At 27.6% G+C, this 26161-nt stretch overlaps 2 protein-coding genes across 6 annotated transcripts; both read right to left on the bottom strand.

The window, feature by feature from the left end:
* Positions 1 to 167: 167 nt before the first annotated feature.
* On the bottom strand, positions 168 to 12774 carry LOC132950298 (uncharacterized). 4 transcript variants are annotated; one of them, XM_061021692.1, is made up of 4 exons: positions 12621 to 12774; positions 11768 to 11887; positions 9869 to 10121; positions 168 to 935 (listed from the first exon to the last, which is right to left on the bottom strand). In XM_061021692.1, exons 3-4 carry the CDS (start codon positions 10109 to 10111, stop codon positions 555 to 557), a joined length of 624 nt encoding a protein of 207 aa, XP_060877675.1. In that variant the 5' UTR covers positions 10112 to 10121; positions 11768 to 11887; positions 12621 to 12774; the 3' UTR covers positions 168 to 554. The 4 variants fall into 4 exon arrangements, with proteins under 4 accessions (XP_060877675.1, XP_060877676.1, XP_060877677.1 ...); XM_061021693.1 differs by lacking the exon at positions 12621 to 12774 and adding an exon at positions 11994 to 12088; XM_061021694.1 differs by lacking the exons at positions 11768 to 11887; positions 12621 to 12774 and adding an exon at positions 10851 to 10992.
* A 3464-nt stretch (positions 12775 to 16238) lies between these two features.
* On the bottom strand, positions 16239 to 25448 carry LOC132950297 (protein halfway). 2 transcript variants are annotated; one of them, XM_061021690.1, is made up of 9 exons: positions 25154 to 25448; positions 22931 to 23143; positions 22296 to 22622; positions 22052 to 22227; positions 20154 to 20324; positions 19907 to 20065; positions 19027 to 19134; positions 18420 to 18497; positions 16239 to 17335 (listed from the first exon to the last, which is right to left on the bottom strand). In XM_061021690.1, exons 2-9 carry the CDS (start codon positions 23139 to 23141, stop codon positions 17129 to 17131), a joined length of 1437 nt encoding a protein of 478 aa, XP_060877673.1. In that variant the 5' UTR covers positions 23142 to 23143; positions 25154 to 25448; the 3' UTR covers positions 16239 to 17128. The 2 variants fall into 2 exon arrangements, with proteins under 2 accessions (XP_060877673.1, XP_060877674.1); XM_061021691.1 differs by lacking the exon at positions 25154 to 25448 and adding an exon at positions 24697 to 24875.
* Between the last annotated feature and the right edge of the window lie 713 nt (positions 25449 to 26161).

Here is a 26161-nt window from a genome sequence, read left to right on the forward strand (position 1 = left end):
ATTTCAACAACAAAATTAATCACCAACATTATTAGGAAATTGAGAACAAATTTCAAAACTTCCAAATTCTTTTTTAAACAACGATAAGTACTTATACAAATTATTGTATATAAACCACAGTATAACTATAATAATAATAATAATAATAATAAAAATAATAATGAAAATAAAATTAAATAACAATATAATATAATATGATGATATTAGTTAAGTTAACTGGTACCTGGTACCTACTATAAATATTTTTTTAACGATTTTACAAATAATTATTTGACAAATATTAAATGCGGTACCTATGTAATCATAATAACAATAATTTTTATTATTTTATTCTAAATAATCATAATAATTCAGTTAAATAATTTAAGCATTAAAAATATAATAGTTAAGAAAATTCAATTATCTAAATTGTCTGTGTTAAGTACCCTGACAATTCAGATTACCATAATTTTTAGGATTATCTTAGTTAAATCGGTTGTCCTTATAATCCTGCAGATTTTCGTCAAACTCAAATCCTGACACTCTGTATTAGACTCCCAACTATTATTATTTCATTACATTTCAGTTGGATGTTGATCATTGTCCAACGTTATGGTCACACTGGGAATATTTTGGATTGTAGACTTGTGCGACGACGTGCAATCGTCTTGGGTCTGATTTTGTGTGGTTGTGGTCACAGCCGGTATACCTCTGTGAACACTTGACATGGTATCGTTGTACTGGTACTCAACACTGAACACAGTGGGTATTGTTGAGTGACCACTGCTGGTATACCCGCTGCTAGTCGAAGGCAACCACGATTGTGGTTGATAGTAATGGTCGTTTCGCGTCGCTTCCTCGTACGACGGCGGCGGTGTCGGACTGTTCGGGTATGGGAGGTCGGGAGTTTTTAGGACTTGTTGGTTGTTTTCAGAGTTCATTGTCGAGACTTCTCCCTGAAAAATAAAATTACATTTAATATAAGCAAGAAATTAATATCAAAATACAAAGTACTCGCTTTTGCTATTTAGTAGAATAGTAGATTTCAAGGGTAATTGAGTAAGTTACATGCGGGTGCACCTATGCCTGTGCTGCACCTGACATTTCAACCACTACTTTATTTTATTGGTTGAAATCATAAAATTATTCATAACTCTAAGATAGATATTTTATAATTTATATAACTTTGTTATTTTACGATCATAGTCATTTCTGATCATGAACGTAGTTGCTAGTTGCAGTGTTGGTTAGTAAAGTAACGAAAATTACAAATTACTGTAACAAAATTACTATTTCAGTCGCCAGTAACGCTGTAGTAATTTCATTATAGTTTATTTAAATTAACGCAATTGTAACGAAATTTCTATTAAAAGTAATTTCTATGGAGTAACGTGTTATTTTCCACGTTATTAAAATAAGTTATGAAAGTAGAGTGCATGACATAAACTTAGGGTTAGAATATTCGAGAAAAATTAAAAATCTATAAAATGTATTTACTATTCTGAAAGTTTTAGATAATAATGATGAATATTATAAAAGATGCAGAAATTTCACGCATTTTATTCATGCGTATTACATTCAGCTATTATCAATATAGTGTACCTACTTAATCAATGTCTTACATATACTACTATACAATTTATATATAATAATTAATAGTATACCTATTACTTATTATATTCGTTATGGACTGATTTTTGTCGTTAAATTTTGAAAAAGTAACTATTCACGACGCATTACTTTTTGAATGAAAAAGTAACATAACGTGATAAAAATAATGACGGGTAACGCGAATGTAATTTAAATAAAAATATTTTATGTAATGAGTAACGTAATTGAGTTTTTTATCCAAAGTAATTTACCCAACACTGGATAGTATCATAGTTGTTAGCTCGTAGTTCTGATGATCAAGCCAGGATTAAGGGGAAGAAGACTAACAGCGGTATTTATATAATCACGATCACATCTATAATCATCATATGAAGAAAAACCAAGTTCGGAGGAAAGGAAATTACTAGTTAACTAGTTTCAATAATTATATATAATAGTCTAAAGTAAATTATGGTTCGTTGATACTCAGTAAATCTAACTTCGTACACATTCCAGATACCCCTAATATTTGAAAATTAGCCATCTATGCTGCACCTGAAGTAAGATCTTGGGACCGCCTATGGTAAGTTACTGTAATCGCATAGACGTAATAATTAAAGTTTCACGCACTAGGTAAAATTTTAATGTAACCCGAATTCCCACTTAAAAAAATGTGCCACTGATCTATTTAAATACAAAAAGTTTTCAAGAACTTACAAGCTACCAACCCTGTTACTATATACATGTCAAACCTTCTGATTTCTTGATTATAATTTATGATTCATAAAATTATGTTCTAATTTAAGAACTTAATAGAAATAAGTAATAACAAGTGTATTTTGTAAATTATTTGTTTCTATGGCTAATTTTCTAGATGCTGTGCCACTTAGTTTTATTATTTTGTCGGTCAATTTAATATGCTATTAATTTTACAATATTATAAAATTATTAAATTGTATCAAACTTAGTCCAAAACAATGAATACAATAATCAACAATTATAAACTATATTATATGATCACATTTTAAAATATCAAAGTAGTAACTGGTTATAAATTATATTCATAGAATTAAATAAATAGGTACCTAATTTCGAGTGATAATGCCTGCAGATACTGTGATATGAATTATCACACTATATTTAAGTATATAAATTATTAAGTTATCATAATATATTTTGTAAATAACATGACAATAAATATATATATTACAATCTCAAGTATCTATCAATATCTTAAATTCTATAGGAAAATCAGTTCCCCTAATGACTGTCCTCTTTTGCAGAATGACCTTATTTTTTTCTATAATTTATTTTTTTTCGAGATCTATATACCTACCTAAGCTATGTAATTTTGCAAGAACCACACAACTCTTCTCTACTCATATACCCTTAATGAATCTTCACTCAAGCGTGTATATCTTGCGTCAAGGGTCTCGGCTTTTACTTTACCCTAACCACCCCAACCTCTCATTCAAACACCATATAAACATATTCATAACTGTCGGTAAAGCCGTGAAAATCTTAATTTCTCGTGTGGTATCTTTACTTTATCTCTCCCCCGTTTGATCCGTTTTGGAATATGATTTTGGTGTGGCCAGGAATTTTCAATTGCGGGGAATGTTAACACTAATAATACATTTAAATGAATTGTGGTGTAGTAGTACCAAAGGCACAAATAAAGGAATTTATCAGACGATGGTGGGGGGCTATAACACGTAACCTCCCCCCCACTGGGCATTCCACTGATTTCGATGGTTAGTTAGGATGGATGGTCGTATTCCATCCATATTTGACTCGTGATCAACTAGGTACAAGGTCCAGTGGTGTACTTACGAGAGGGGTGAGTCTAAGTGGTCCGGACCTCACCTACCCCTAGCCATTGGTCCATAATGATGAACAATTTTTTTTTTATGTGTTAATATAAAATGATTAGAAATGTAACCCACTGCAGCTTTGAATAAGGAAATTTATGTGAAACCCCTCCCCCCCATGAACAATTATTCCTATATACGCTACTGAGTATTCCAAAAACCCTTATTTATCATGAGTTACTTTTTCTTAAAATCTTCTCTTACCTAATGACTACACAACTATTCGCTCTATTCTATTATTCCTACCCTTGTCTCTCACTGTGTTGATCCAGATACTACTTTTGTTTATTTCCCTCCAGCGACGCAGTTCTCCTCGCATCAATCTGATCCAATGACCCTGCTGAAAAATCCAGCAATTATATTCAAAATGAATACATTAATACTTGATTAATGCCTGTTGCATGCCATAACATTAAATGCACAAGACCGTATAAAAGCAGTCTTAATACTAATAAAAAAAATAATAACAGTTTTAAAAGTGTAGGTTAGTTGTATTACCTAGACCAATCGTCCAATAATATTAGTAAAAAATCAACAACGAAAGTCACAACAGAAATATATACCATAACGGGCCTTAATGCCATGACGAGGAATTAAAATCACATTCATGAATAATTGTGCACATGATTATTATTTTAAGTGACAACTATAAAAAGAAATAATTGTTCGGAAAACATTATAATTAAAAAACGAATTTAAAGGCTATTCAATTAATTTGTTATAAAGATTATTTTCACATACCTACCTAAACATGCGGTAATAAAATACAAACCAATTTTAACGAGTGCTATAATATAAACTCTATAGTCTATTGTCTATAGTAAAATTTACGTTAATTTACGTTTTAGAATTAGAATCAAGAAACGCATTAGATAAATTCTTTAAAATGTCCGACTTTATCATACTTACACTGTAATATAAGGTGCAAAGTGGTCATTATGCTGGGAGAGCCTCACCATAAGTTTTTTTATAAATATTATATTAACATTATTCAACAATATTATATAATCATTAATATCATTGATTATACATAGTACTATGTATAATGATAATAGTAAGTATATAAAATATACTTGGAATTTCAGTTTAATATTTATATAGGCACGGGTTATAATAATTTTAAATTTAAAAATAATAAATAAATTTATTTTTAAGTTTTATTCAATGAATACAAATTATTTATCTTTAATGTTAGAAAATATACTAAAACACTCCTCTTGGAAGCTTTGATGATAATCAATTATCAAATTCAATATAAAAAGGTACATATCCACAACCACTGGTCACGCAAAACAGTGGTCTGTTAACTTTTAACGAGCAAGGAATGTTTGATTTTTAATAATTAATAGTACAATAAGTTTTTTTGCTATTGTCATCAAAACATTTTATATACGATAGTAATTTATAGAAGACATTTTTTCAATACAATTTTTTGCATAGATCTTAAGACTCGTTCAATTTTGCATACCTATGAAAAATTCCTGCACGCGCCTATTTATGAGTTTGCTGTGTCAGTGTAGCGTGTTATCACCTTATATTTTATAATAATGACGTTATATATCAATGTATGACTACATCAATCGGAATCAATATAATATACCTACGCTCGTATGTCACTAAAATTAAATATAAAAGCTGGGAGGGTTTAATAAAGTGTAATGTGTATTACAATACTATTACATTATAATAATATAATATTATTGTTGTGTTATTATGTTATTATAAACAGCAACCTATGTGCAGTCTCATTAATATTATTAAACGTCGTGCATTTATTTTATTGTCTACCTATAATATACAGGCTGTAACAGGAAAACCAGACAAATTAAATAATTTTTGTACTAATCAATATTTTTGATTATTAAATTTTTTAAATATCATTTACAAACGCTTCCACTAAAGTATAATAGATACCTATAACAATTTTTGTTTTTATTTTTTAATACTGTAAGTAAAACAATTTAAATTTGATATAAATTCATTTTTTAAAAACTCAAAATAGTTTAATAGTCAATTTGTAAATGTTGTTTTTAGAAAAATTTAGATTGTAAAAACATTTATTTAACTTATGAAGTTTATTTTTTACAATTTTTTGAAATCTTATTATTTTTGATAAGTTAACTTCATCAAATCGTAAAAAAACGTTTTAAATTTTTTAACTCAAAAAGTATACACTTTTTTAAAATATTTTACGAGCATTTTTAAATAGGTACTTGTTAAAATCTAAATATTCTTTTAAAAAGTTATAACTTTTAAAAAATAATTTAACATTTAAAAAAACCATGATAAATAAACTACTTGACTTAGATAAATGTTTTTATAGTCAATAGTTTTCTAAAATCAAGATTAACAAATTGGCTATTTTAAAGTTTTCAAAAACAATAAAAATAAATAAAAAATAAAAAAAAATGTTAGGTATATTTTATGTGTAACGCATGAGTCAATAATTTGTATATAGACGGAAACATTTTTAAAAATATTGATTAGAACAAAAGTTATGACAAATAATGTTAGATCATCCTGTTACACCCTATATATATAATAATATAAATATAAATTATAATTAATAATATTATAATTCTAAAATGATGGCCATAGAGCTGCAATAATTGTGATTTTTGAAAGTCAACAAAATAAAATACGATCGAAAGAAATATGAAATAAAAATGACAGCTGTGTTTGTCAAATATGCTCTTGCAAACACGATTTGTGTAAATCTACACAAGGTTGCAGCAGTTTCAGCTGTACACAATAAAAGGCGCTATAGGTAATGGTAAAAAACAAAAATTACAAACTATACATTTCATAGAAAACAACGATTCTTACAAAGAATTTTCAAAACATTTTGACAGAAAAACAGTATTACCAACTTATAAACCATTTTTATGAAAATAATTGAATTATTATTCCACAACAATAATATATTATAATATATTTTAATATAACTTATAAGCCTTAGCTACATCAATGAAATTTCAATAATTGTATACTTAATAGGTATTATTTACACTCCGAAGTTGAAAATACAAATTATATACAATATTATATGTACCATGTACGCATTTACAAGCCCTCTATTTCACTCAAATTTAAAATACATAATTTCACGTTATGGACCCTCCTCACACATCGGGATATCTAGAAACGAGAAAGCTGACAAAACAGCCTACGAAGCCACCTCATCTCCATTATCTATGAAAATGAATACGTCATCCTCATTCGAAACGTTTAACATAATCCATAACAAAAAAAATGGAAGACATTTTGGAAAAATTTACCTCTCTCCAATAAATTGAGAAATTTTAAATTGTTTAAAAAAAAATTAAAATATCCTCCTGATACGAATTATCAACTGATCGCATTATCGTTTTTTTCGTTTTTGATTATAACTAGTCGATATAATATTGAAGAGCTTATAGATATCACAAGAGATAATTTTTGAAGAAGGCTCTGATATTGGTACTTAATTAATCTCCTGATACGAAAAGAAGAGAGCAATTGTAACCATTACTCGAGCTAAAATAGGCCTGCCTTACCTAACAAATGTATATCTCATCAGGAAGGAACCAGCACCAGTACTATACAATACCTCTTATAATGTAACTCTAACAATAGAACATAATATAGTCATCAACTGCCCCAAACACACCGAATCCAGCAAGATTCTCAATAACCATATCACACTTCACCAATCACCAACCCTTAGATGAAGAGAACATCGTCACAAATCACACGCAGTGCATTTTTTCCGCTGTACAAACCTTTGTCATAAATTGTAAATTACGTATTTGTATTAGGTAAGTGTTTGTATTTTATTTATTTGTATTGAGTTTTAATGTATACCACTACCTCTTTGTTTAAATATTAAGTTAATGTAGACTGAAAAACTATATAGTTGAAGCCTTTTACCATTACCGAATATATAAAAAAAAATGTATAATTATTAAAATATAAAACTATCATATAAAACTTATTAACCCCGTAAGTATGACCAATGACCATATTATATTATGATTTACTGTACATCATGACGTATGCAATTTACGAGTAAGTTTATACTTTTATATCAGAAAAGTTACAGATAATACATTTTCCTTATTATCTCTAAAAAGAAATAAATGGTATCGTATTTTTGTCGCAAACGATTAATATATTTTAGTTCAATCGGACGAAAATCTGTTTTTAAAAATACGAAAAAAACTTTATAGGTAACAGCAAGGTCATTGACGTAATTTTTATATCAAATATAGGTATATAAATCTTATTTGATGATTAGGATTAATTAAGTACCAATATCAGAGCCTTCTTCAAAAACTATCTCTCGTGATATCTATAAGCTCTTCAATATTATATCGACTAGTTATAATCAAAAACGAAAAAAACGATAATGTGATCAGTTGATAATTAAAATGCTTTCGATGTCTGATAATGTAATATAATATTTTTACCAAAATAAATCGTTTAATAATTCAACTAAACTGTTACAAGTATTTATGTAGTATTATAATTAATAATATCATTATGTATTTAAAACGGTAGTCAGAAAAAAAGCCATAAAAAAGCCACGGAAAAAAAAGTCAAATAAAAATTAATAAATATATAATAAAATTACCTATTAAATAATTATTTTTAATTTTGAACATCGTTGTTCATAAAATTAAAGATTGGGAAAAAAATCCAATTTATTTATTTAAAAATTTCAGTTGTTGTCAATTATATTATTAATTTTATAATAATAGCAATAGTATTCGATCGTAATGATGTGTTTTTAATTTTTTTGTATGTCTGTCGTCGCCTTTTGGGGCAGTAAAAGATTTACACCTATAGATATGTATAATATTATACTAATATTATCTATGTATATACTTTGTACTGAGTGATTCTTTTTAAAATGTACATGTTGCACTGTTGCAGTATGAACTACATAATATGTATTATATATTATAGTAAATTATATTATACTTACTGACTTATTAATTAACCAAAAAGACGGTTAGCGGTCAGCCTAAGATATTTTATATTTTATTTATATTGTTATTATTAATACGGTAGACGGTTAAGTTGAATTATTATCATTTGTTTATAATAATATGATGTATATAATACATTTTTTAAAAATTTGAAACTGAAAATGATTTTGTAGAAAACCGATGTTGCTTAAAAATTTCCGTTTTTTCTTGGTTATTTTTTTTTTGGTTTTTTCTCTTGCTTTTGAAAACTACTAGGAATTTTAAATTTTGACATCCTTAATTCACCTACCCACTTCCACTATTCACTTTCCAATCAAACAAGAAACTGAAGTTGAAAAACCTTTTTTATTGCCCCCTAACAGGCACACAAAAAAAAATAAAAAGCACATTACATCCATAGAATACTATTGCTATTATTATAAAATGAATAATATAATTGACAACAACAACTGACATTTTGAAATAAATAAATTGGATTTTTTTTCTTAAACTTTAATTTTATGATCAACTATGTTCAAAATTAAAAATAATAATTATATATTTTTTTATATTTATTAATTTTTATTTAACTTTTTTTTCGTGGCTTTTTTTTTGGTGGCTTTTTTTTCCTATATTCATTTAAAACAATATATATGCGAAGGAGAAAAGTTCATGCATGCTATTTGATAGACATGTGTTTCTAGTTCAAATTTATAGTCAATTTATTAGATGATTGGTAGGTACTGCGTTTAAGTCTAATATATTATAAGTGATATTGATTTTTTAATGAAATGAGACAGTAATAATTATTATTATTATAATACTATTTAATAATCAACAATTCGTAAACGTTTAACGCTTTAAACATTTTAATTGCGTCCTAGTAATTTTTTTTATATTTTACCGCGATTTCTACTTTTTTTTAAAAACATGCAATTATTTACCTATAGTTCAATATTAAAATTTAAAAAATGCCGGTACTGAATATAATTATTTTTATGAGTTTCATGTTGAGATTCACAGCGAAATTAGTCGACGGCCGACTCAAAAATTCAGTGAATTCAGTGAATTCTCCTAAAAAAAAATGTCTTATCATCCAACTACGCTTAGCCTCCCGAACAAAAAAATGTACTGCAGGCTACACAGTACTGAAATGATTGATGAAATTCAGATGTATAAATACGGTTTATAATGTATAATATTATTGTATTACCGTATGTGCTGCATAATATACCTACCTATACTAGGTAGAGTGTATAGTCCGTGATAAACAGGAATAAAAACCAGTAACCACCTGTACGATATAGGCGCAGTATGTGGTATATAATATTATATGATGAATACCCTTGAAATACTTTTGCATAATATTACGTACGGTTTACTGTTTAGCCAGTATTTACTATATTATACATTGGCATGTCAGCTAGAACTGACATACAAATCGATTTTATAACACGTATTGTATTTAATCATACTCACGACTTGATTCGAAGCAATTACGCTGGTGCTGAACTTCAAAACGAGAACGGTTGTGTAGTAGACGGCCGGCAACAGTACTAACGTGACGATGATCAGTGGTACGACATGTACTGAAAACTTGGAGAAATGAAACACCGATAACAGCACCAGTAGAACGATTATGAATGCGATTATGTATTTCTTCAGGTGGTTAATCACAGACAGCAACTCGTCGATGTTACCTCGATAAACTGCGTCAACCATGGCAGCGGTTCTGTAAAGGAAAAAAAAATAAATGCATAATATTATATTTAAGTACAATTATAATATTTTATACTACAGGTACGATGGATAAAACGGATCGATAAAATTTGTGTTTCAATAACAAATAATGTGACGGCCACGTCGTATGTCGATATGATATTTACTGTACCAGCTATTATAGGTATTATTATAACAGTATTAAAATATGTATACAATATTTTAATTTTTAATGAAACAAAATATTGTGCTAGTTGTGCGAAAAATTGTTGAGTGTAATCAACCAAATATAAATCATTTTTTTACATCATATTAATTATAATGCGTTTACTTTCTTTTTATTATTATTATTACTATTCAACTGTCTATATAGAACGTTATCGAATGTCGGCGCGCCCATGTACAATACGACTCCTATTGTCTTATAATATAATATAAAACATTTTTTCTCGAGTAAGTATACGTTAAATGTAATACTTTTATAATTTTTTTTTAATACCGATCAGAGATCTGGTACCTATACTTATTTTACTTCGCTCGCCTCGTTGATGCGGTGTTATATAGAAATTTAATAATATCTAAGATGATAAATCACGGCAATCGAAAAACGATTTCGGGTTGAGCAGTTCAAACAATAACACTGGCAGGTGACATTTCTTCAAAAATATTCGACGGTCGTCCGTGTTTTTTTTTCTAACTTTTGAGTAAAATTGAGAAGTTACAACTCCAATAATGCACCTACCATTTAGAAAATAATTTTATTGTTTTCATTGAATATGTTATACATGAAATAATTTACGAGCACTTCATACATCCGAAAACAGTGTTCACGAAAAGATACAATATAGGAACCTATATAGGAATAAAAAAAAACATCACTAACTAGCATTCTTCGCTTCACTCAGAATCTATGAAAATAGAGAGCCGTAAACGTCAGTAAATATTTGCACTGTAGATAAACAGATAATACGATATATTATATTATTACAGAGAGTGGAACTGCTATTTAATTTTCTATTTAATAAACGTTGTCTAATATGTCTTACACCAGCGTCAACAGCAATTGCATCATTATTATTATAATCATATTATATTGATACATTCAACAGTAGGTGTATTATATTATAAAACATTTGATAATATTATTATTATATATAATATTATTAACATATTAGAATATAGTTGTAACGACAATTAATAATATAATCATTTAATATACGTACATCGCGTGCATGTAGCAGTATAAAAATAATGATTCATAAAAAAAAATTTTTTCCATTATTGAGTATAATTTATTTAAATCGATTAAAACGGTCATCATGCGCGCGTTATCTGCAATTATTACGCTTATATTCACAATAGTCTATTGCGCAAGACTTCTAATTTAACACATGCGGATAATGGGTATACCTACAATACCTAATAATATATTGACTGTTGTACACTGGCCGCCTAAAGGTTAGATAGGTAAACGTTATTATTACTATATATTATAACATATTATACACTGCGTATACGTAGTTGACAAATAACAGCTCGCGTGTAGGTAATAGGCTTAGACATAATATTCACGTGCGAAACGCGAACGTTTTTGGGGATCTAAGAGAGATGGACTTTAGGGGAAAATAATAATCATAAATTATGCATGGATATACTTACCATTGTTGTAACTGTAATAAACGAATAACGTGTATGTGTACGTTGTGCGCTCGCGAAGAGGGCAGGTTTGAATCCCTGCACAAGCGAGCGAGTGTCTGCAGTGTAGTGTGTTTAATGAACCTATAAAGTAACATATTATTATATTACGATAACTCGCCTATTTAGTAGTGTTACAATAGTATGTATAAAATAATGTACGAATAGATATTATAATATAATGACTAACGAGGATTCAAATTTAATACGTCTGATTTAATCATCTATATCGTTAAGTCTCGTTAACAAATCTTGTAGCCGAGTAATATAAGTCACGGGCTATTATTTTTATAATACTGTTATTGAAATACACACACACACACACACACAACACACACGTACACACACCTACACACACACACACACACATGAACTAAACGTACTCCCATACATACATACATACATACATACATACATACAATAATACAACACTCGACTAGGTACGGCTATTTACCAGATGATAAAAACCGTGTATTTACTCTAGAGATACTATTGTAAAACGGCGACAACCAAGTAGGTACTCCAGATAATAATAGACGATAACCACGGAGAATTATCATTACCATAATTCATAGTAATCATCGTCATCATCATTGTAATATTAACTGTATATAATATTATACAGCTATAAAACACATTACGCAAACGGTGTATAGGGTGTTCGCGCTGTTGTCGGAAAACGCTTATTATTATTATGATGATGTATAGTCGTATAGATCAGTGAAACTGTGGTCCACGAATTATTATTAAATTTTATTAATGTTAGATTAAGTTATTTTTATTACAGGGTTCGCAATCATTTTTATTTTTTACTTACCTCGAGTGGTCCGGCGGTGAAGAAACATTTTGGGTACCTAACGCTGATGTAGATTATTCGTGTCGATCGACAGTAATACGGCCGAGACACGCGTGGCACTCTGTGCGAATATTGTATGACATCGAGAAATAACTCAAATAGGTATTCTTCTTATGAAATCGAAAAATATATCGGTTTCGACTTTGAATCGCTGCCGGATTAACTGGGTATAGATAGACTGCACTACGTTGGAACGTGCAGACCACAACATTGAACATTGCGTACTTATAAAGATAAAAAAAAAATTTACTTTGTTAAATTTTTGAAAAAATGTAGGTGTTTAGGCCTTGTTAAACGAGTTTTGATAACCGTCCGGTGGTATAGAATATAATATATAGGTACATATTTGATTTAATATTATTTGGATATAGTGGATACTGTACTGGGTACCTATATGATAATTGCTGGCGCCTATACGCCCAACCTGTAACCCAGTAACACCCCAATTATTGCACAATACTCGTTTAAACTTTTCAAGGTATATATTTTATTTGACTGAATAAACACGTTTATATAATATTATAGGTACCGGCGCGGTTACTCAGTGGGGTTTTAAAATTTAATTAGGAATTACGGGAAAAAAAATAAAAATGTAATAGGTATACTTTTAGTTACGTAATATTGTACCATGTTATGAAAACTTGAGTTTTAATTAGTTCAATAAGAATATAATATCTAAGTTAAAATACATATACTGCCGTACTGGTATATACTTATACTACTCGTATATACTCGTATTACTATATATATATACCCGTAAGGGAAAAATTAGTAAAATGATTCAAATACTTTTTAAGAAATCAAATATCAACCTATTTTAAATACTTTTGAAAAAATCAACTGTAAAAAGTATCTTAAATACTTTCTGAAGTGGGCATTAGAGTCAGAAAATATATTCTATACAAAAATGTTTAATATCACAAGTTGTCTAGGAGCAACTATACCTAATATTGTATACATACAATAAGATAGTACCTATATTTTTAAAAACAATTATTAGTGTCATTAGTGAATAGTGAATATTTAATACGGTACCTGGGCACTTTGATGTATAATGCACGTAATAATACACGAAGTCACGAAATGCGTATTTTGACTTTTGAGTGACTATAAAAAAAATAGTTTTTATGAGTAATGTATTAATAGTTATACAAAATGATTCGGTGTAAAATACTCTATAAAATTAATGTCAATCATGAAAAAACCTAAAAAAATAAACGGTTAAGTTGATTTAGAAAGTAAAATGAAATTTTGTCTAAAAAATTTGAAAATATTTGAAAGTATCTATAAATACTTTTTACCGAGTTATTCAAGTACGTATAGGTATGCTTTTCAAATTTCAAAATAATAGTTTCTGTATACTTGAATACCTACTTATAAAAAGTATCTTATCACATATTTTCACAAGACAGGGGAATAGGCTAATGGGGATAATGGGACATCCCCCATATAGGCACCAGTGCACCACACACTTTAATTTATGTTTCATTTTCAACTATTAGGTAGGAATTAGGCGTATAGCTAACGTTTTGAATAACTCCTACTCAAATGGTGTGAACAATGAAACAACATTCTTCAGGGACATTCTTCAATAAATAATAAGACTTACTATCTGTAATTCAAAAATCTAAATGCATTATGGGTAGTACCTAATTATAATAAATGTATAAACATATCAAATTATATACCTATTATGAGTTAAGGGTTGAAAATATACCTAACTCAAAATTGCTCATAACTTTTTCTTACTGAAATTAAAAAAAAGCTTAAAGTGTAAGGCCATATTCATTTTGTGATGAGTATTTGAAGTTCAAATTATTATGAATTTAGAATGCCTATTTACGAAAATAAAGATTTTTACTAAAACGCTAAGGCCAATGTTTGCATGTATAATATAGTAGGTACTGATACAAATATTTTCTATACCTACATACACCTACCTATACACATGATCGATCTGAGTATTATTATTTAATCATTTAAATCAATGGTACCTAAATTGGTATTCATATAAAATTAATTAATTACGCGCCGCCTCCCTTTTAATTGAGACTGGAGTCAGGATAGGCACCTACATTTACACTCTACAGCTTTATCTCTCTGTCTTATGACAAGTCGCAACAATTGTCATCATTTATCAGTAATATGGACAGAGAGGCGGACTTGGAGTTTTGACGATCTGGTAAAGGTTCGATAATAACCATGTAACCTATAACTTGGTTTTAAGTATGAAAAAAATTTTAAACCGTGGTGTGGTTGGTCTTACCACTAACAAAACAACCCATCTAAACGCAGATTCCACGTACAGGTACCTCAGCTGTTGGGCATTTTATTAGGTGTACATATGCAAGTCATTTTCCATCTGTATTCTATACTTGTATAGTAGGTAATCTAGATGGATGTGACAATAGAACATCTTAAACATATTCTATAGTTCTATCCGAATACTGTCTTGCCGATTGTATACCTAACTCATTTAAATCGAAACTCATTGAATAATGTGAATAAGTGCATTTTTAGAATAATTATTAATGTAGGCCCTACATAAGTAGGTATAGGTACTTATGGTTTTATAAACACAAAACTACCCCTAACACACTGTCAAAAATAAAAATTTATTGGATTCATTCAAATAACATATTGTATAGGTGTTAAGATAATGGTGTGGAAATTATTTTTTTTAAATTATACTTGACAGATACTCGTGAAGTTCACGACGTGAACTGGGTATAGTAGGTGGCTTGGTAAAATGGCTACCTACTACTAATATTAATAATAATTAATAAGTAATAATTTGTATCACTTTTGATACGTAATTACTAATTCAAGATTTAGGTAAATGCAAAATACTTACAAATTTGAAAGTATTTTTAAAAATATTGACAACGATTTTAAATAGCACGGCATGCACACCTACTACAGACGCCTCTGCTTTGACTTTCACAGTTTCACTAGACTTTTAGTTCTCTTTTTTTTTGTCATATATTATTACCTACTTTTTTTTTAGATTGAAAATCGATATTATTATTAATTTTAAATTACCGATTACCATTAGTAAAAAAAGCGAACAAGGGGAAGAACTCGCCAGCGGTGGTTATACATAGTAAAGAAATATATTTCAGATACCGATGAGTCAGAGCGACCGGAGGATGCAATGGAACGAACTACTAAGTGTATGGAGAAGTTTGGTTGAAGCGTGCAAAAGGTTAATGGCCTAATGCCTAATGCTTAATGGCCTATTGGCCTGTTAGGATTAAAAAAAAAATATATTAAAAATATTCCAGTGTTCCATAATAGTCCATTCAATAAATCCGGTGATTGATGAATCGGGCTACGTATGAGGTAGGTACTCGAACACGATGCCATACCAAAGATACCAAGAATACACTAATTTAACACATGAGTATTGGGTATGATGAAAATATGTTGAATTCGTCAGTGTTCCGTCGACCGTGACGATAAGTATGTTACATGTAGGTACCTCACTCAACACTCATCAGTCATCATATTATTATTATTGTGATCATTTGTTTACTCAAGGTATCGCCCGTCGCACGTGTTTAAAGTTGTAAGCCACTGAACGTTTTAATTAATTTATTAAAATGAATTTACATTACCTATTACACATTTCCGTATTTTACGTTATTACTTATTACATTATATTTTATTACAGAGTAATCTGATGCACCACGCGTCCACGCACACACACACAAGTTAGGTAATAGATAAAATCGAAAACGTACCTAAAATAATGATAAATAATGACAAAAGTACTATCTAATAATATTTAAAGCATAACATATTTTTAGTTTTTATTTCACGCATTGAAATATTATACATAAAAAGTAATTTAATATTGTAAAGGTATCTATTTCGTTACAAGTTGACTTTTATTAATAAAAATATGGTTACAATAAAATATATAAAACAAACAAAAAGAATCTATTAATTAATAATGCAATCACAGCCTGTAAATAAAAATATATCAAATTACATGTAAACATTTAACATAAAATATAATATAACACACGGTAGCCCACTAAAGAGATTTTTAAGTTACAATTACAGAGAATTTTATCAATCTGCTAATTTATTAATATCTTTGGTGTGAACCCCACTGCGTACATAAATATAAAATAAGATCTGAACTTGTTTAAGTAATTTAAAACATTTACAATTTTGATAAGTCTCTTTGAACATTTTAATTTGATCAACCATACTAAAAATGAATAATAATAAAAATAATTTTTGTTCGAAAAACATCTCAAACAGTAATTAAATTATATAAATAAAATAATCTTATATAATAAATAATATATCAAGGCACAATGTTTAAGGCACTAAGGTAACTTATTGTTAGCATATGTAGCGTTTGTATATGTTATTAATAGCTCATAATAAAACAGTCTTCTTATAGATTACTAACGTGTATTACAATATTTTTTTTAAGCCCATGAAGCAATACTTCATTACTCAAATATCCAGTCACAAGGGAGCTTTGGCATTTTGGATGCAGGCCATGGCAAATATCCAGCCGTTTTGAATACCCAATAATCATATGAAACTTTTCCAATCAACAGAAAAAGTACCGACAATTCAGCAATAATCACATAATACATATAGTGTGTCCAATCAGCTTTTTTAATGCACACTAATTGTTGATCCAAGTCTATTACCTATGAATTATTCAATACAAATATTAACTAATTGAATTTATATTCTTTCATGACTAATAAGCAAGGCTGGGAAAGTTAATGATTTTTTTTAACCCAGTTAAGTTAAATTAATATGCACCAATAACAAAAAGTTAGAGTAACTATAGGTTAACTCAGTGAAGTCAAAAGTTAATACACACTTTTTGTTAACTTTTTATTAAGTTAAAAAAAAGTTAATTTGTTTATACAACGCTAGTGTACTTAATTTTTTTCCAACCCAAAACTAAATTATAGGATATAGTGTTTATACTTCATACAGTATTTCCATACAAGTTAGATTCGAATAATATAAATTTTTAACTTCAAACAATTTACGATACATATTTTTTGACATGAAAACGAAATAGACTGAAATATTGAAATATTATAAAATTAAAAACAAAATAATTTAACTTAACTTACTTCTTAAAATGAAAAATTAACTCGTTAATTTCACGTTAATTAAGAAAGAAATTTAGTAAATTAACAGTTAAGTTAATGAAAAGCCATAAGTAACTAGTTAAGTTAAAAAGTTTAAATTAAATTAACTTTTTAACTTAACTTTAACTTTTTAACTTGTTAATGCCCAGCCTTGCTAATAAGACAATCCGAGAAACCAAAAATGATATTAAACCATAGGCGTGTCTATGAGTCATATGTGAAATTACCACTGAAGATATCATATATATTTTTATTGTTTTCTCAGAAATAAATATATTACTGGCTTCTAATTACCTTTGATAAAAACAAATTTTCAATACTTCAAAAATTATTTATATTCCTGCAAACTGTTATAAGGATTTTAACATTTTCAAAAATCTTTGATAATCCAAAATGTATTTACAGTTTTTAAATTTTTTTTACATTAATTTGTTGACAAATACACAGAATATAAAACAACATATACATTTTACATGAGAAGAGAAAAGGCAAAAGAACACCTCTTTTTTAGGTATATTTACCATGCTATCAACTAAATATGGACACGCCTATAAATTAAACACTCGCCACTTCAAATTAATTCAAACACTAGATATTTATAATAATAATTTTAAACTGGATTTACTTTTACTTTGTACTGCATATTACTGCATACAATTTCATTGTAGTCTGGAATATGCATATGATTTGTTAATAACCATATCTGAAATTACAAAAACTTAAATCAATTCAGATTTCTTTCATAACATTCATAATAAAGATGAAATAATGGATGATAATTTTATTTTATTTACATAGTTCATACCTATTGGCTACACAATAATATTAAAATTAAAAATAAATAAATTTTAAAGTAGGAATTTATAGTAATGAATTGAGTTTTTTAATATCCAATAAATTAGCTATATTATAATAATTGAATAGTGAATACCATTAACTATAATTCATAAGATAAATAGCATATTATTTTTTAAATAAATATACAATTTAAATAAATTTAGCACCATGAAACAGCTATGTTGTAAAACCAATTAAGTTAGCTGAATATTATATTTAAAAATTATAAGTTACGATCAACATAATTGATATAATATTGTAATAAAATATCTTGAACAATGAAAAAATAAATTAATAATGAAATCTAAAATAAATTTTACATTTTTATTTAAATATTTAACACTATCATCATCATGACAAATTGCATTTCCATTTTTTTATAAATTATAACAAACCTTTAATGATTTTGCAGTACTGCAGTCACATTGAAGTTCATTTCCACCCAAGTTCACAATATGTCCCTCAAATCTAGTAAAGGAATTTTGAAGTATATACATAGGCAACTAAAAAATAATAATAGGCAATGACTATAACAATGTATATATTGAAATAAAAAAAAAACAGTGGATGTCGCTCTATTGTATAGTAGGTTTTAAGTATTGAGTAGGTCACAGTAATGAATTTGATAAATTTTAATTCAATGATAAATATTAAATAATATAAAAACGATTCTGAACAGACTATTAGCCTCTACGTCTAAGAATATTTTACAATTTATTTATATTACTGTAAGTATAATGTTGAACTAGTTTTTGCCAATAACATAGCATATATTTATTTTTAAATTATTATTATATCAAATATTGTTGTTATTTTTTAGGTATATTATACTGTAGTTAAGTAGAACAGTATAAATAACTTAAAGATAGAATAAATATTTTGAAAATTTCATTGTGAATAGAAAATAATAATAAATGCAATTTAAAAAAAGTTTTAAGGAAATATTGTTATTTATTTATTATATTTATATAATTAAAATGTTGTACTTAAAATATCTATAAAAATGTGTCAATGAATTTAAATATATTTAGATTCCTCTAAAAAACTGAAGGAAATTTTCTTATTTTTTGAATAGGAATAAAAAGAGAACTATATACACAATTTGCTACCAGAAACCACCACTTAACGTTCAAGATTAAAGCTTTTTTATTGCTCCTGATGTCAGACATAAAAAACTAACACACTTAATTGTATAACTAATAAACTCATCACTCAAAATTCAAAATCAGTAAGTTAATTAATAAATTATTATTATTATTATAAAACTATACTCACTGTCTTCAATTGATTTAGTTTCAAACTCAAAACAGCATAGTTTTCTATAAAAGTTGAACCTTCCAATGACAAAAGGTTGGATATTTTATTTTCATCAGCATAAAAAAATCTCAATGTTTTGTATGTTTGATCTGTTACCAATACATCTATATTAGTAATCTATAAAAAACAATGGTTATCTATAAAACAATAACGCTCAAAAATATAATATTAATGTTAAATATTTGCAATTTTTTATGTTTTTTACATTATTATTAGTGACATTTAATAGCACAGTGTTTTCTGGCAGGTTTTCTGGTAAACTTGATAATTGTTTATTTGAACAATCTACTTCTACAGTATGCCGTGTCTTTGTTTCTTGTATCATTTCTATGCCATGCCATTTACAACTACAATTCCACGGACAGTCTTCATATAGCTAAATTATTAACAGAAATTAAATAGGTAATTGTTATATTCTGTTGACTACAAATGTAAAATCAAGATAATTATTGTTGACAGTTTCAAATTGTTCTTCTCAGTATAACAGAAAAAAAACACTTTGTCAAACTATGTGTAAATAACAGTTAAGTAAAAAAAAAAAAATAGATCTTTAAGCACTACCTATACAGATGTGATATCATAAATATATGCTAAGTAAATTGAATTAAAGTACACATATTTTGTTTCAATTATTTATTTACTTGGTGAGAAATTATTTTAATTATTTTGAGTAGAAATGTACATTATAATATTTTAAATTATAATGAACTTCTAATGTCTTTTGTTTATTTTGTTCACGTTACTTTGTGTGCCGTGTGACCCGTGTCATATAAAGTATATAGTTTCTTGCCAAGTAAATAAATTATTGAAACAAAATAAGTGTACTTTAATTAAATTTACTTCGCATTAATTTATGATATCACATATTTATAGAGTTTAAATATATTTTTTTTTTACTTATCTGTTTTTTACACGGAGTTTGATGAAGTGTTTTTGTAGTGATATCACCAATTTTTTAGAAAATTGTCAAGACAACAATGTTTTTGGGGAATTTATTTTATCACAAATTTTCTTTTTTTATGCAATAAGTATTTTTCTTTATTTTTTATTCTTTGTTTGTACACTTTAGTTGGCTGCATATTTATAATTAAATAATACTAATATATTATCGTACGGGAGGTGTGAACACAGTAAGAAACTAATAACTAACAACAGTAATAACACACTAATACACTAATAATAGTAATAATTACAATTCAACAAATTACATTAAATACAATTTAATAAATATGTAAAGTCGTGAAATAGCAATAATGAAATGTGTTGTAATTTTCTCTAACCCTTACGTGCACAAAATGGAGTGGCGGAACCAGTAAGCACAACTCGAGATGCAAGCGCCGTGATTCCAGATTTCATTATGTTTTCTTTAATAACTTAATTTCTAACCGTATGATTTTGATGATTTTTGCAAAAGGATCATCTGTACAATTTGTCTGATTTTTTCCAATTTACTAGGCATTAATTGATTCAGTAGATAATTAGTTAGGTCCGGTTAAAAAAAAACCCCAAAATGTACACTGTTTAAATGGGCCACTCCTGCTTCAAGATAATATACACTGCCGTGCCGCCACTATATTTTTTTTTCTTAGCTCACGCAACGACCTTGGCGCTGGATTCTACAATATCTCCTATATTAGCAACTTATTATGTTATTATTTTTATTCAGTGCTTGTATATACTCGGGCCACCGAGAGAGCACTACTCGTTGGCGCATCCAAATGACAGAGCTCCGCGTTCTCGTAAAAATTTCTCCCACTCTACCCCTTAGTCGCCGCCGTAAATTATCCCACTCGCTACGTGCCGGCGGTGGCGGTGGCCAGAGTTGGTGGCGGCCAGCTTATGGGTAGATTTAGAAGTAAGAATGCGCGAGATCGGACGAGTATAGGTCGCCGCCCAGTAGCAGTTTCTCGGTGGCCCGAGTATAGTGTAACTTTATTTCAATTATAGCTGAACCAAATTAAAATTAAACAACAAATTGTAAAAATTGAGCATATTGTGTAACATCCACTAGATTTAAAATTTCTTGTAAATTATATTGGGCACCTGGGCTATAAAAAAAAAATTATGTTTTCAATTAAATAATAGTTTAAGAACAAACGTTACCTTGTTAATAATTTCCACTTGATTTAATGCAACCTTTTCAGTAGAATTAAACCAATGAAATGACAGCGATGACATACAAAATGTTTCATTATATTTTTTAAAGTACAATTTATACTTGGCATTTCTTGATCTTTCCATAATATCTAGAAGACTGGCACAATGAATCTTTATGTTATCTAAAAATAGTTGACAAATAAATGATTAGTAAATAATTTCAGTTTTCATATGAGTTTAATGTAATTACTTGAAACATCCAGCCAAAACATTGGCACTTGACTTTTTATGGTAGGTAAACTTGATATATTTACATTGGAAAAATCTAACATAGCTAACATTTTAAGATTTTCCAATGCTAGAGGATCTTGCCATTCTGTACCAAAAGCATTGTTCGATAAATTTAAGCAAGTGATTTGATGCATGTACTCCAAACGACCAAGTAGTCGGTTAATATAACTATTTGTTATTGAAAATGAGAGCAAACGGCTTAATTCCGGTGAAAATTTTCCAAAATTAAAATTGTCAGCTGTCATATTGTAAATGTGTAAGGCTGTGATTGTTGATAATTTAGCACCTAAAATATTTAGAAATAAATAATTATCTATATACTATACTCAACAGATTTAACATAGGTACTACAAGTGAACATTGATGTGAAATGAGTCAAGCCTTGAGGAAGGTATGTCACACATTTTGTATGAAGACTACATTTTAAAATTCAGATATTTTAAATAAAAATTAGAAATCCTTAATCCTGAATAATTATGTTTTTTTCACTATAATATAAAATAATTAATACAAACAACTCAAATGAGTATTAATTTTAATTCAAGTGCATTAAAAATAGTGTAACTAGTAATAATTTGTTTTTTACGAATATACCTGAACACTCAAAGTTTTTTATCAAATCTTCATTTGACTGAACTTGGCAGCAAAATAATGCTGAATCACCAGTTTTCACGCATTTACATTTATTTTGTAATGGACAAGATTCCGCAGGCTGGTTGTAACATGGTGGTAATTCATTACATTGAATTGTTGTTACATAAGTGTAGAAAATAAATAGTATTAGAAATAAACTTCTTTTACTCATATCTGAAACAGTTGTTAAGTAAGTTAGCAACTTATTAAAACCTAAAAATCAATATAGATACATATATGTTTCAACCATTTTGTTCGGGTCTCATTAATAATGTTATTTATGAATTATGGGTTCATAGTTGTTTACTTGTTATAAATTATATTGACATTTAAATTTAGCATTTAGAGAACTAGAACACCTTTATCAGCAGTACCTACCAAGTTATTTATTAGTTTATTCTTTACCTATTCTATTGATATAAGTACTACTATGTAGGTAGGTATTGAGATCACTAATAAGTAGAGACCGGAACTTGATAACCTAAAAATATTTAAAAAATACATACAAAAAAAAAAATGTTAAATAACTTATAAATATCAAAAAATGACTTAAAAAATTACCACAAAAATACCCAAAATATGTTTTACAAAAAAAATTGTTTTATATAATTCATTATCATAAATCGTAATTATTATAGGTGCTAGCTCCTTAAAAACTTTTAATCCCAAAGTCAGAAGTAGTCTTTAAAAATATTTTTTTTGCAGTTTGAAATAAGTTGATAGACTTTTGAGAAATTTTTTCTGATTCATCAGGCCTAAAATAGTATCTGCCTACAGTTTATTAAATAATCGTAGATTGCGACAACAAACGATAAAGATAATGAACATTGATAATCGACAATCTAATGGAAACTGAATGTGATACAATAAAGTGTAACTTTCAACAAAAAAATGCAAATATATGTAAAAAAAGAACAAATATTATTAAAATGCGCCAAAAATACTAAAAAATAACCTTAAAGCAATAAATTCCCTAAAAATGCAAAATAAAAATTGTACCATTAAATTCTATATTCCATGAACCAAATTTCTATAAAGATTAAAGATGAGCCTCGAATGTAATTAGAAAAAAAGATGCAAATGCAGCAAGTTCCGTGCCCTACTAATAAGTAATAACTATACTTATACTTTGAACAGTATAACACTAGGAACTATGTAGATAAAACCAAAATAGTCACCCATAAGTTTTTTACTACCTATTCATACTGAGGGAAGTTCTAGAGAAGTAATTTGTTTGTTTTTAAACAACGTAAGTTATAATTATCTGTGATTATTTTTAATATAAATACTATATATCACTTACCCCTAAAAACCAAAACTTCTCATAGGTACATAATTATATACCTAACTAGAAAAAAATAAAACTAAAGTAATTTTTTGATTTACCATAATATAATAATAAAAGGTATAATCCGATTAGGTAAGTACCTAGATAAAGGTTAAAATAGGACGGTTTTTTATATTTTTATAGATAGGTACCTATTATTTTAAAATCCTAATGTATACCCAGATACCTAGTACAATTAACTACCTATTAACTATTGTCTATAATTTAAATTTCAAAGTATTTTTAAATTATTCATGTTTCTAATTGAAGTTATTAAAATGGTCGTAGGTACCTACCTACCTAATATTAAATATTTGTAAAATGTAATAAGAGTAAACATAGCAACAATGAATACAATAAATAAAAAGGTATATTGCAATATACTTAATCTACTATTTACCTAGTTAGAGGAATGCAGGTACTATTAAATATGCAAGTTTATATAGGTAGACCTAAATATTTGTTACAACCAACTGAATTATTATAAATCTATCAATAAAAAGAAAAAGAAATGATAAGTGCATTCAACTAGTGTTCTAACATCCGTTATTTGTAAGAAATTAACAATATGAGCTATACCGTTTGCACTACACACAAGTCTGTAACTAAACTATAGTTTAGATAATATTTATGGTAACATCTGATCAATTATTGTGTTTTCTTGTTTAAAATTGATTTATGAAACTAATAAAAAACAGTTTATATCACATTAATGGTTAACAATTGGTCAATATATCAGTAAAAAATAACCTTCAACCACTTCAGCCACCTTGTTGACAAAATATAATAAGTAATAACCGGTAAGTAATAACAATAACAGAAGCAATGACTAATTGTAACATAATTATATTTCTTACCTAAATACCAAGTTGCGCTGATTTATCTTAATTATAATTAAACACCAACATATTATTTCTTAAACTAAATCAGTCGTTGTCATGTAAAAAGTAATATAATATTATAGTAGGTAATATATAAATTATAATTTACTTTTAAAAATATAATTAACACTAACAGCAAAATACAACAAATTGTAATAACAATAACAAAACAATATAAACAAAAACGAAAAAAATGTTTAAACAACAATATTATTTAATAATATTGGGTACGAGGTACCCAGTGGCCAGTCTATTCACTTGTACCCACATAGTATTTGGTTATCATTGATTGTACACGGTTTGTTTTATCAATAAATGTATCGAACATTCAAAGTACAGTGTAGACATTATAATAACAATTCATAAAATATAATAATAACTACATTATTATTCATTAATTAAAATTATTATTTATTTATATTAGAATATAAACGCCAAACGACTATTAAAAATATAATGGTCAATGACTAAGATAATATGATAAACTTAATACAAACAGTATGTATTATATATATATTTTTTTAAATTAATTTATTACGGATTCGACATTATAGTCATTAGCCGGGAACAAAAACATATTTACATGTTATTTACAATCATCATAATATTTAAATAAAGGTAATACAGTTCAACGGAAATGGTAATAATAGTGTAAGTAATAGAACATATTTTAAGTAACTATTTAAATTCTATTGTATAGATTGGTTATTTTAAGGAATGTTATTAAACAGTTAAAATTGTCTATACTTAAAATATCTTTTAATGTTAGATGTGGAAAAATTTTTTTTCTTCAGTTAGATTTGGGCATTCTAGGAGGAGGTGTTTTATGGATATAAGTGAGTTGTTGCAGAGTTCGCAGGTTGGTCTCGGTTCTCTTCTCATTAAGTGGACGTGGGTTATATTTGTGTGGCCAATTTTTATTCGTGTCCATATCACTTGTTGTCGTCTTGTACTTAACGGAGAAGTCGGGTTTTTTGTCAAAAA

Source organism: Metopolophium dirhodum, chromosome 8, assembly GCF_019925205.1.
Source record: "Metopolophium dirhodum isolate CAU chromosome 8, ASM1992520v1, whole genome shotgun sequence".
Classification (NCBI taxonomy): domain Eukaryota; kingdom Metazoa; phylum Arthropoda; class Insecta; order Hemiptera; family Aphididae; genus Metopolophium; species Metopolophium dirhodum.

Excerpts from the sequence above, each read along its gene's own strand:
- LOC132950298 (XM_061021692.1), bottom strand. The coding sequence starts at position 10,111 with ATGGTTGACGCAGTTTATCGAGGTAACATCGACGAGTTGCTGTCTGTG. Across the intron at positions 936-9,868 it reads TAATTGCTTCGAATCAAGTC|GGAGAAGTCTCGACAATGAA; the intron begins GTGAGTATGATT and ends TTTATTTTTCAG.
- LOC132950297 (XM_061021690.1), bottom strand. The coding sequence starts at position 23,141 with ATGAGTAAAAGAAGTTTATTTCTAATACTATTTATTTTCTACACTTAT. Across the intron at positions 22,623-22,930 it reads AAAAAACTTTGAGTGTTCAG|GTGCTAAATTATCAACAATC; the intron begins GTATATTCGTAA and ends TAAATATTTTAG. Across the intron at positions 19,135-19,906 it reads AACTAAATCAATTGAAGACA|TTGCCTATGTATATACTTCA; the intron begins GTGAGTATAGTT and ends ATTATTTTTTAG.